General features: G+C 26.8%; 1 protein-coding gene across 32 annotated transcripts in view; it reads right to left on the reverse strand.

The window, feature by feature from the left end:
• LOC149893525 (voltage-dependent calcium channel type A subunit alpha-1-like) overlaps positions 1-12,192 on the reverse strand; it is a 54,669-nt gene that overhangs the window by 8,091 nt on the left and 34,386 nt on the right. For 22 of the 32 annotated variants that reach the window (XR_016452414.1, XR_016452412.1, XR_016452416.1 and 19 more), the window contains 13 exons: positions 9,721-9,751; positions 9,361-9,418; positions 8,508-8,640; positions 3,766-3,895; positions 3,627-3,686; positions 3,180-3,286; positions 2,578-2,686; positions 2,376-2,483; positions 2,088-2,140; positions 1,903-1,948; positions 1,640-1,740; positions 1,041-1,239; positions 268-432 (listed from right to left, as the gene is read on the reverse strand). Coding sequence is in view for 24 of the 32 variants with exons in the window: in XM_090086997.1 (XP_089943123.1) it covers positions 268-432; positions 1,041-1,239; positions 1,640-1,740; positions 1,903-1,948; positions 2,088-2,140; positions 2,376-2,483; positions 2,578-2,686; positions 3,180-3,286; positions 3,627-3,686; positions 3,766-3,895; positions 8,508-8,640; positions 9,361-9,418; positions 9,721-9,751 (1,300 nt within the window). In the remaining 8 variants the exon portion in view is untranslated. Of the gene's footprint in view, positions 1-267; positions 433-1,040; positions 1,240-1,639; positions 1,741-1,902; positions 1,949-2,087; positions 2,141-2,375; positions 2,484-2,577; positions 2,687-3,179; positions 3,287-3,626; positions 3,687-3,765; positions 3,896-8,507; positions 8,641-9,360; positions 9,419-9,720; positions 9,752-12,192 lie in introns of those variants that run through there. The other 10 variants (XR_016452417.1, XM_090087014.1, XM_090086974.1 and 7 more) reach the window with 6 other exon arrangements.

The raw sequence follows: 12,192 nt of genomic DNA on the forward strand, positions 1-12,192 counted from the left end.
ATAACATGTCCCAGCATATTTAAACATAGTGATAACAAAAAAATTCAAATGGCCTCTCTCTTAATCTCTTATTCATCAAGGGTGAAAAACAACAACAAAAAAAAAAACAGTTTCTAGAGAAAAGGAAACAATAAAAACTATTATTATGCATGGAACCCCCCTAGCATACAAATTTTAGATATGGTTGCTTATAGAGAAACAAACAATCTTCTCATTAATCATGTAACCACCCTAACATTTTAAAGTTTGATCTATTTTTGTTTATACCTCTATCAACATAGCCAGTGTATTTAACATGATTAGTGAAGTTATAAACACCTCCCATGGATAGGATTCAATTAAAGCCCAAGCAGTATACTGCCAACTCTTGACATCTTCAGGCATAAACCGCTCCAATGGCTTTGATGACATTGCAAAAATAAAGCTATTTTTCTAAATACATAACATTCATTGAAAACATCACATGACATTTATTGAAAACATCACATGACATTTATTGAAAACATCACATGACATTTATTGAAAACATCACATGACATTTATTGAAAACATCACATGACATTTATTGAAAACATCACATGACATTTATTGAAAACATCACATGACATTTATTGAAAACATCACATGACATTTATTGAAAACATCACATGACATTTATTGAAAACATCACATGACATTTATTGAAAACATCACATGACATTTATTGAAAACATCACATGACATTTATTGTAAAGATTGCTGTAAAGATAATTTACACTTATTTTTATAATTAGTTTTAAAATGTTGAAAAACATAATTTGATCATGGAGACGTCATTCAAGATAATTTGAACATTATTACTACTTGATGACAGCAGATTTATTTTTAAAAATATCAAAATGTACTTTCACAATTCTTTTGTAAACAACATTTTCACACCAAGCTGATAAGGAAAAACTCAAATTAAGCAAATTTGCTTCCCTAAGTTGAAAAGTTTTTCATTTTCCCTATAGTACCTGAAAAATCTTGAGAAACTGTTTTGATCTGGTTTATATACTTACAGTATTTCTATCGAGCTCAAGACCGCTTTCAGCAGCAGCTTGTTCTTGAAATGTGAGGATGATCATACCAACAAATACATTGATGAAGAAGAATGAGAAGATAACAACAAAAAATAAAAAGTAAATAGAAGCCCATATTTTATTATTTTTCACTGGACCACGACCTTCTACTGTGCTGTCTATTCCACGCTGCATATTTCTGTAAAAATAGAAAACACAAATTTAAATATGCTCTTGGAAGCTCAAAAAAAAAATTTTCTAACTTCTGGAAATTTAAAAAGCATTTACCAAATGATCTTAAAAGTAATTATTTTTCATATTCACTAAAAGAATAATTATTTAAAAAAAAAAACAAATAGTAAGAATAATAAACCAATTGGTATTATTGCTATGAACTTTTATCCTTTGCTTACTATCATAACTAAAGGGTCTGAATTTAAAAAAATATTAAACTGTCAGTATAAATCATCAAAAAATTTTTGGGAAAAATATTAAGAGAATTGAACTATTTATATTTAATATATGAACTATATTATATTTATTAAAACAAAGCAAAACGTTGCACTAAATATTTACTAAAAGTCATAAAGTTCACTTACATATACCAACCTTCACCTGTTGAAGAAGCAAACAATGTAATCAAAGCTTGTAATGTGTCCTCAAAATTAAAGCTATATAGCTCCCATAGACGCTGATTTTCCTAAAAAAGTTTTTAAAAATATTTTTACTTTTATTAAAATAGCCTCGGAAAACATAAAATGTTGTAAAAATCAAAATTATTTGTAAGAAAGGTTAACTCTAATTTGAGTATCTAATTAAAAGATATCTAATATTAAAAAAAAAGCAATGAAAATAAACTTACAATTGGTGTATTGTAATTACCTCCGTCAAATGTAATATAATTTCCCCTAGATAGAAAAACATTCTTTATTAAATCATAACCAATAATCAGAAAAATTATAATTACAATGTTATAATTAAAAATATAAAAACCTAGATGTTTTATGTTTAGAAATAATTTTTCGAATACATGCTATAAATGCTTACACACAGTCTTCTTCATAATCAATAGATTCATCAGTGCAGTACCAAAATAGTCCCTAAATAATATAATAAAATTTCGGATGATGTAACAAAAATTTAAAAAAATATTTTTAAATAAAAAATTTTGAAAATTAAACTTCAATTTCATTAACTTAAGACATTACAAAAAAAAAAAAAAAAAAGCATATAATAAATGAATGGTAAAAGTCCTAAAAAAAGCAATAGAATACAAGTAAAATAAAATACATAAACCTAAAATAACAAAAACTGTTTAAAAAACTTTAAATTTACTGAGAATAGTTGTACACCCATTATGGAAAATATTAGTAGTAGTTGGAAGGTTACTATAAGTACCATGACAACATTCTTCAATGAAAAGATCATGCAAATAAATACAGCCTAAAATAATATAAAAAGATAAAAATAGTTCAACACAAATATAAAATAAATATGGGAAATTTACAAAAATAAACACAAAGAAAATAAAAATTATCTTAAGTTTTGGAACTTTATTGATTAATTTCAAGGGCCTTAAAACACGTAAAATGCGAAGAACTTTAATGATTTGCTTAACTGCTTTTGATGCATTCTTTTTTTTCATGCTAAAAAAAAAAAATTATAAAAAATTAATTCAAAAGATAAATTATTAATAATAAATGAATAGTAAAAACTGCATGGAAAAATGAAAATATTGTTAAGCTGAAATTTTTTTAGTATAAATTTCTACTATGAGCTTGTAACAACTTGAAATAAAAATTATTTTTGCTTTATACAGAAGCATAAAGTTTAACACTGCAATCAAATTACGTCAATAATTTTAAGTAATCTTTTCTTCATTTATTAATCAAGATGTATTGAAATAACAAAAAAGAAACTTTTTATTTCTAAATTAGGCAATTTTTAATAATTCAACTCTACAGTGATATCCTAGTCATAATATTTTTGATAAGAGTTGATTTTTTAAAAATTTAGTTAAATCTTTTCATATTATGAGGAAAAAAGTCACACATGCAAAACAAGACTCTAGGTTCAAAAATAAGTTACAACTTTTTTTTTTTAAAAAACACATCAATTTTTTTTTTCTTTTAACCTCACCTTAAAGTAATTGATGTGATAGAACACATCACCACAAACATGTCAACGCAATTCCAACTGTTACGAAAGTATGAACCAGTATGCAAAACAGCACCATAATTAATTATCTTATAATAAAAAGCAAGAAATAAACCAAAAAAATTACGAAAGACTTGAAATTTTAAGGACGATTTCCTTAAAATATAATTTCTTCTAAAAACATTTTTTTTATCCACCAAAAATACTTCAAACTTTTTATTGGAAGTAAAAAAAAAAAAAAGTTTATCTTGTTCAATGAGTTAAATTTTTCTAAAATTATCACTTTATTATAAATAAAGTTAAAAAAAAAAAAAGAAAAAAAGAAGAAAAAAATTCCATTTCTAATAATGTAAGCAAATGGAAACAGTTGCATTAAATTAATTGATAAATTAAATAAGTATTGGAGTTTTTAATCGATTGTTAAAATACCTTTAAAAGTGCTTCTAATGTAAATATTGCTGTAAAACCATAGTCAACATATGCAATGATCTTAAATAAAAACCAATAAAGTAATAATGTAAATGATGTCAGTAACAAAAGTAATGTAAATGATATATTGGTATCTTACAATATTTATAGGTGCATCTGGATCTGTGACATCTTCAAATGCTAACAAAGCACTGCTTATCAAGATCAAAGCAAGGATGATGTTGTCAAAGTATGGAGATGATATTATTTCATGAATTGCTTTTCTTATCCTAGGAATAAATTTTTTTTTTAAATGATCAATAAACTCATAATTAAATAAATTTTATAAATCTTAGTAATGGTTTGTTATCAGCAACTCTGTATTCTTTTACATTTGTATCTTACTCTAAGTAAGGTGTAAAATAGTAACATTCTTAAGTTATAAAAAATGAATAGTGCTTTAAATTCATGAAAAGTTTTTAAATAGGCATATAAGTAAAAAATGATTGCTCACCTTAAATGCAAATAATGGTGGTGGTATCATCTGAGAAATATTTTATGTGAAAGTATGATAACAAATCTTTATTACCAAATTTGTACTATGAGCTACAAATGTAAACAACATATTTTTTTTACTTGTTGATAATAACAAACTCCCTAGCAAATCACATGTTTTATACAAAAAATTTTGATTAGCGAGGAAGTTTGTTTTAATTTGAAGAAAACTCTTGCTACAGATCTTCAAAAGCTCATGATGAATATGCTTTATCTGAACGGTAATTTTAACAAGCGGTGAAAAAAGTGGTGATTTTGATTTGAGTGACAAAGTCCATGGAAAATCGTCAAAATTTGAAGTTGAACTGCTTCATTTTGCATTAAAGCACCATTTGATGATGACAATGCACAAACTCAACAACAACTGTCATATTTATTAGATGTACAGTCAGAGAAATAAGTATCAGAACAAAACATTTTATTGTGAAAAATAAACTTTGTCAGGTTTTTTTCAGAAAAACCTATGTTTTTGATAAATACTTTTAAAATTATTCTAAAAGCAAATTTAATCACGATTTTATACAGCATAAAATTAATCAATGGTAATTAACTTGCTTTGCTAAAGTTCAATGATTCCCGAAGGAGTGTTAAAACAGCAATGAAAAAAATTATCTGAACATGTTGTTTTGCAAACAAAGTTTTGAAATTGATTATTAAAAAAAGTTTTTAAATCAATAGTTTTAGAAATCTTGTTATTTTACAACAAGTAATTTTTAATAATTGACTGATAATTTTTCAAATTCATTTGATTTACCATTGATATCATCAAGTATGGGAGTTAAATCAAGGAATGCTCCCAAGCTCAGCCCAATTTGTTTATTGACTCATTTAAGCAAGGTAAAACATTTAGGTCGATAAATAAAGTGACTGGAATGGCATTAGGAACCATCAGCAATCTGATTAAAAAGTATATGTTTAAATATGTGCAAAATAAGCAAAGATTCGGAGCTAAGCATAAAATAACATCAAGAATAGATTGACAAATTGTCAAGATTTTGGGTTAAAAGTGAGCTCATGTACTATTCGAAATCAATTGAAAGAAAGTGGATTCAAAGCAAGAGTTCCACGCAAGAAACCAATCCTTTCAAAAATCCATCAAAAACGAAGACTTGCATTTGCTAAAAAATATGTAAATATGCCGGTATCATTCTGGAGGAAAGTTTTGTGGATGGACGAGTCAAAATTTTATCTTGTGAAGTCTGATGGAGCTCAAAAAGTTTGGAGAAAAAAAAAAGGTGAAACATTCACACTTTGTTGTATTTGTAAAATTTAGTGGAGGCAATTTTATGGTATGGGGATTTATTTTCAATAAAAATCTTCTGGCTTCAACTAAAAAACTGCAATTAGGAAAACATTTTATCTTCCAACAAGACAATGACCCTAAACATACATCAAAGAAACCAAAAGAGTTTTTTATCCAAAAGCAAATTGAGTTACTTGAATGCCCAGCACAAAGCCCAGAACTCAATCCAATTGAACATCTCTGGGCTATTGTTGAAAGAAAATGTGCCACACGATGTCTAAAAAGAAAAGAGCTAAAGATCATGCTCCAAGAAGCTTGGGCTGATATCAACTCATATCTGACAAAGAAATTTGTTGAATTGATGCTATTTCCTCTTGCAGAAATCATAAAAGCTAAAGGCGGTCCAACTCAATATTAAAAAGTCATAATAATAATCACTCGGAGAAGCGTTAATCTTTAAGCCTTAATCTTTAAAATTTTGTTTGAATACTTATTTAATGCTAAAAAATTGCATAGTTTAAATGTATCTTAATTTTTTATCAATTAAATATTATTATTGATACTTTTTTTTTGCATACTGAATTCGTAATAAAACTTTCTTTCAGAATAATCATCTTTTTTATTTTTATAAAGTTAGTTTTTTCTGAAATAACTTGACAAAGTTTATTTTCCATAATAAAATGTTTTGTTCAAATACTTATTTCTCTAACTGTAAGTCAACCAGCTATTTTGAATCATTTACACTCGATGGAAGATACAAAAGGAAGAACAATGGGTTTCATATAAACTGAGTGAAAGAAGCAAAGAAAATAGTTACAGCCTTAATAGCTAAATTGTTAAAAAAGTTTTCTATATAAGTCACTTCATATGACTTACATGAAAAACTAGAGTACATAAAGAAAAGATTTATTTTGAGTTATTTTGTCTCCAATCAATCAATGAACTAATCGTCAGATGGTTTGTGAAATTTCTTTTTAACTTTGGTATAACAACTAGTAAAGTAAGGTTGCATCATTCATTTTTCGGGTTTCTTCAAGTTGTAATTTTTTGTTTATGCATTTTTTCATTCAACTAGTTATATTTTATTTGGGAATTTAAGAAATCTAGTACCAGCTAGCTACTTTTCTTACAAACATCTTTTTAGTTTGAACTATAAGTATAATCAAACATAAAACTTGAGATAATTTTTTAGTGTCACTCAAAATTAAATTTTTCATTTTCATTTTCCCACACCCCACTCCATCCCCAATTGTGTTTGTGACATAAAATGGAAAAAACTGATAAAACTTAGATGTATTGTAATTTTTACTGTTGGGTCAACACTGACAAAGTTTTAAATCCAATTATCTATTTGCTGATATGTAAACCTGGCCTGCGGAAGCTCATGACATTTTTCTAATGGCTGAAATTCTGTAGTTGCTGTTAAATGAAGTGGATGAGGTCATCCAGAACTAGATCGAGAGCTGATGCAAAGGAATCTATACAAAATTTTTGAAACAACTTCATGTTTGGTCCATGTCCCATTAGTGTATTAAATAGATTTACCACAACTGTTTCTATTCAATGCTTATATGCTAAGCTGCACAGATCCCTGCTCACTTTTTCTTTCAAAAAAACACAAGCACCAACATGCAGGAGACTACATGCTGATGGGTGTTATGTTAAAATATATGAACTTAATGCAGTCAGCACATTTTTATTTCTGAAGGGAGATTATACAGTACAGCTGCCTCTGCCTATCTAGCTCCAATTGGCACTTTTAGCACCCTAAACAATTTCATTTTTCTATCTCCAGACACCAAAGCTGAAAGACAATCAAGTAATTTGGCATTAATGACAATCAACTAAATCTTTGGCATGAAACCAAGCAATATTTTCCCATCCTAATGCACTGTAAATGGACAGTTTGGCTTCATTCCTAGCACTTTTTGTTAAGTACTAGAGATAAAGTACTGCCAAATGATTCTACTGCTGCTGCATTTATACATTCCTGTCAATAACTTTAATTCAATCTATTATAGCTGCTAAATCTGGACTGACAATTTTGATAGACCTGCAAAACTTTGGATGACTTGGAGCAGATTTGAGTTACCATCATCAGTATAGGAACTATGACTACTAATTTCAGTTTCACTCTCAATTCTGCTGTTGAAATTTATATTCAATGTTGCTTGTTGTATTTTCTCAGCCTTTTTTGACTAGTGTGCTTCTTTATCTAACAGCTTTACAGACCACATATTGGTACTGAATACTTAAGTAATGCTAATATTCAAGTTTTGGAGTGGCCAGCTTGCAGCCAAGATAAGAACCCAATAGAGCATCTTTGGGACATAATGGGAGGCTGTGTTAGAAACCAACATCCACCCCCTAACAGCCTAGACAAGCTGCAACTAAGTCTTATCCATGTGTGGGAAGATATTCCTTAAGAAACCATTAGATCTTTAATTGAAAGTATGCTACAGCGCTGTCAGGTTGTAATACCATCAAGAGAAGGTAACAGTGGTTATTGATAAGTCAAAAAAAGTTTCAATTTAAGCTCTATTAGTGTGCATAACAATAATAATCATTTTACTTTGTTAAACGAACAGTATTGTTGGTTTAAGTTTTTTTCACCATCCTAAAAAAAACAATTTTATTATTATCATCAAAATAATTATGTTCATGTCTTCTATTCTTAATATGTTTGTCAAAATATATGATAATATTGATGACAATTAAAATAAATCGAAATCTATAAGTAGTGCATTAATTTTGCAGTTGAGTGTTTAAATCTTTTGTGCTATGGTGAGTTACTTATGCAAATGATTAAACATACAAGTGGAAGACATACAAGGTCAGCTTATGTAATGGTACTAATTTTCATAGTAACATGAATAACATTGTATACTTTTGTAGTACTATTTGTTGTTATACAAGTTATGTTGAGTTTCCATGGTTTTCAATACCAGTTTTGAAAACTGGTATTTATATGTAAATTAAATTTTTAAAGAGAAAATATTATTTAATTTAAATATTATTTTAGGAAAATTAGAATATTTTGATAGTTAGGATTTAAATTCAATTTTGAAAAGGGACCAAGTAGCTATTTACTAAAATTAACTTACACATTTTCTGGGGTTAAAATGAACAATGTATTCTCCTGCAATATTGGTGGTTTGTATGGCTGTGGAAGGCTAATCAATCGACCAGGATTTTTAAGATTTTCCAAGAAATTATCACCAGGTTTTGCAGGAACACCTAAAATCATAGTTTTTTAAGATAATTAAAAAAATAAGATAGAATATAAACATTGCTAATTGTTACTAGTGTTGTTATGACTTTGAAATTATTTGATTGTCGACTAAATTATTTTTTAAAGCGGACCAAAATCGACTAAGACGTTTTTAAAATTGACTAAGTCCTTGACTGAGTACCTTAACACATTATTTTGTTTTAGAAACCATCAACTAGTTACTATAATGAGAAAAAGGAAACATTAATGAAGTGGTGGTACATACAGTAAGCTAAGAGGTAAGTTTATGTGATACAGCAGATTAGGTTCAGTTGTTCAGATATATTTTGGTTGAATTAAAAAAAAAACGCTATAAATGATATTCTTTTGCATGGCTCAATTTTTATAAATAAATCATCTTTACAAGATGAACTTCTTATAAATATATCTCTTTACTAATTGCTCAGCATTGTAACAATATTAAAGATTGATAAAATTTAATCAATACAAAAATAGAAATAACAATGTCAGGATGATTACCTGACTAAATTGACATTTAATCAATTAGTGAGAACCCCGTAATTGATTAAACCAACTATTCGAATTACCATAGTTGATTAAGTTGAGTAATTTTCTTTCAACTAGTTGACTTTTAGTCGATTTAGTTGAAGTCGATAACAGCGCTAATTGTTACAAATATACTAAAAAAATCAAAGAGCTCTAGGTTTACACAAAAAAAAACACACCGTTTCTCGGGTAAGAATCAAATTCTCCAATTGTGTTGTAGGATTGGAAATCTTCATGCTGTTTATTACATGAAAATATAATTTAATATACCATAATATATTACTATGAAGTTGTTTTTATTAAGTTTAATGTAACAATGTTACAATTAGAAATAAAAAAACAACTATACATGAAAATGGATTCATCTTTGAAAAAAAATCTATTTTCTTTTTATTAACATAATTGTATGTCTAAATTTTCAATAAGTAAATTTATTAAAAAATAATATTCGGCAAACAAAAAATAAAAATAAAAATAAAGCAAAATTTTAATAACTCTTAATAAAAGTTGAACTAGTTAAAGAAAAAAAAAATTATTACAAATACATGTTCATCAGCATATTCTTCTTCACTAAAACAATTAAATTATGATGAAATAAATTCTCTTTTTAGAAGTAGAAAATAAAAAAGCTGTAATAAATACTATACAGATTTTAATTTTTACTTAAAAGTAGTTATTTTAAATAGCTAAATTAAAACCTGTACAAAAAAAACTCTTAATATTAATCAATAGTTATTTCTTCTCCAATTCAAAAAAAGAAAAAAAAACATAAAAACAAAAAAAAAAAAACAAAAAAACAAAAAACAAAAAAAATCAAAAAATTAAGGGTGGAATGCAAAAACCCAACTTGAGCTAAGTTTGACTTGAAGTTTCAAGTTCGACTTTGTCAACTCAGACTTGAAAAATTGACTTGAGCGAATGCTTAAACAAGACTAAAAATTTCAAATAGTGCTTGAGAAAGTCAAACTTGAAAAATAATCAAGGCATTGAATTCAGGGTGTTTATCGGAAAATGCTCTTAGCAACCAACAGCAGCAATGGATTTTTTTAACGGGAAAAACCTTTTGCTAAAACAAATTCACATAATGATATTTGTATAATATGTGATTAAATAAAAAGCCAATAACAAGGTAAAATAAAAAGCCAATAATATAGCATAAAAAAACAGTCTTGCTATGTAGTTTTCATTATAAAAATAAATTCATCTTGGCACTTTCAGTTCCAACTCCTAAGTTGTAGGTAACCAACGGATGGTCATATGTACCACTTAAGTGATCAAGACACTATCTCTTGATTTCTCCATTTTAACAGATTCCATTTGAATTAAAATACATGGAAATGTTCAAGAAAATACAGAATCCTACTTTGACACCTTTTGGGGATGATACTATACTACAATGTATTTTATTTATCTTTTTTCTAATATTTTAATGAAAATAATGGTTTTTTTTACAAATACTGAGAAAACTATTATAAACAAAATTGGTTTTCTCAATGCTAATACTATATATATATATATATATATATATATATATATATATATATATATATATATATATATATATATATATATATATATATATATATATATATATATATATATATATATATATATATATATATATATATATATATACCATTTATATATGTAGGTCCTCCAATTGAGTTAATGGAGATCACATTGGGGACAGGTCTTCTGAAACTATTGGGCCACTTATAGAAACAGAAAAGAAAACTTTTACGAAACGAGTGATAGCATCTTGCTCATTAACACATGAAAAAGAACAAAGTTTAACGTTAAACAAAAATCTCTTAAAAAAAAAATACAAAAAAGCAATATAATGAAATTCATGATCTTGATAAAAAACTAATGCAAAAACAAATAGAAATAGATTATATAAAAAAAAAACTCTCTCCAGAAAAAGCAACAATACAAACAAAAAGAACATGAAATTAAAGTTAAAATTTTCCCAAAAAAAATTTTTTACACCAGAATTACTCTATTGGAGGATTATTATTTTCAAACAACATCAGATCTAGTTTTTTTTTAGAATGTTTCAATTATTATTTAATTTTTTAGTGAAATTGTTTTTTATATATATAATACTAACTTGAAATATCAAATGTAATTCTTTTGAAATAATATGCAGTATAAATATTTAGAAATAATGTTTTTGTTATTAGAATTTTATCCATAATCAGAAACACAATAATTTTTTTAAAAAATTAGTCCACAACTTAATTTCTCTTTGTTTCTCCAAATTATCTTTTGTGAATGCTTCAGTGTCATCTTCTTCATTGCTATTTTGTATTTCATTGCCTTCCCAATGATCATTTTCTTGAAGGGAAATCTTGTGAAGCACAAAACAGTATATTTTAATATAACTATGGAATTTTGCAGTTTTGTTCTTAAGGGAATTTTAAGGCAAGGGTATCGTTTTTTTGATATACCAAAACAATAATAAACAACAACATTCAACATGTGTGTACTTCTCAAGCTGTAAATGTATCGGATTTCACTTTCACTTATTTGGTTAGAAAAATGTATTATTAAATATTGTGTTTATGATAGCTAGAATCACTTGAATATGTTGGCGAGCTTCTAAAACTTCTTTAATAACTGAGTTAGCAAAAACACATGAATCCTGAACAATTCCAGGCTATTGAACACAAGCAGATAAAATTTCTTTTGAAGTAACTGCAATGACCTGGCAATTCAAAGAAAAAATCCCTTTCTGTTTTGATATATTTCTGCGTTTTCTCCAACAGGATTTATTATAGGAATATGTGTTCCATCAATTGCTCCTATACATCCTAGGAATCTTTGAATTTGGTAAAATCTAAACAATGGTTGATAAATATAAATATTTGCTTTATCAAAGAAATTTTAAAGTTTGTAGGAAATAGCAAAATGCAAATATCCATGAAAACTTATAATCACCTTTGCTGAATTATCAAGACTCAACTTCTGTTGGAAAATTTATGAATTGGTATCTTTTGTTGGCAATTTGA

Source organism: Hydra viridissima, unplaced genomic scaffold (assembly GCF_058129835.1).
Source record: "Hydra viridissima isolate aposymbiotic clone 2 unplaced genomic scaffold, HvirCarnegie_v1 scaffold_1, whole genome shotgun sequence".
In the NCBI taxonomy this organism is placed as follows: Eukaryota; Metazoa; Cnidaria; class Hydrozoa; order Anthoathecata; family Hydridae; genus Hydra; species Hydra viridissima.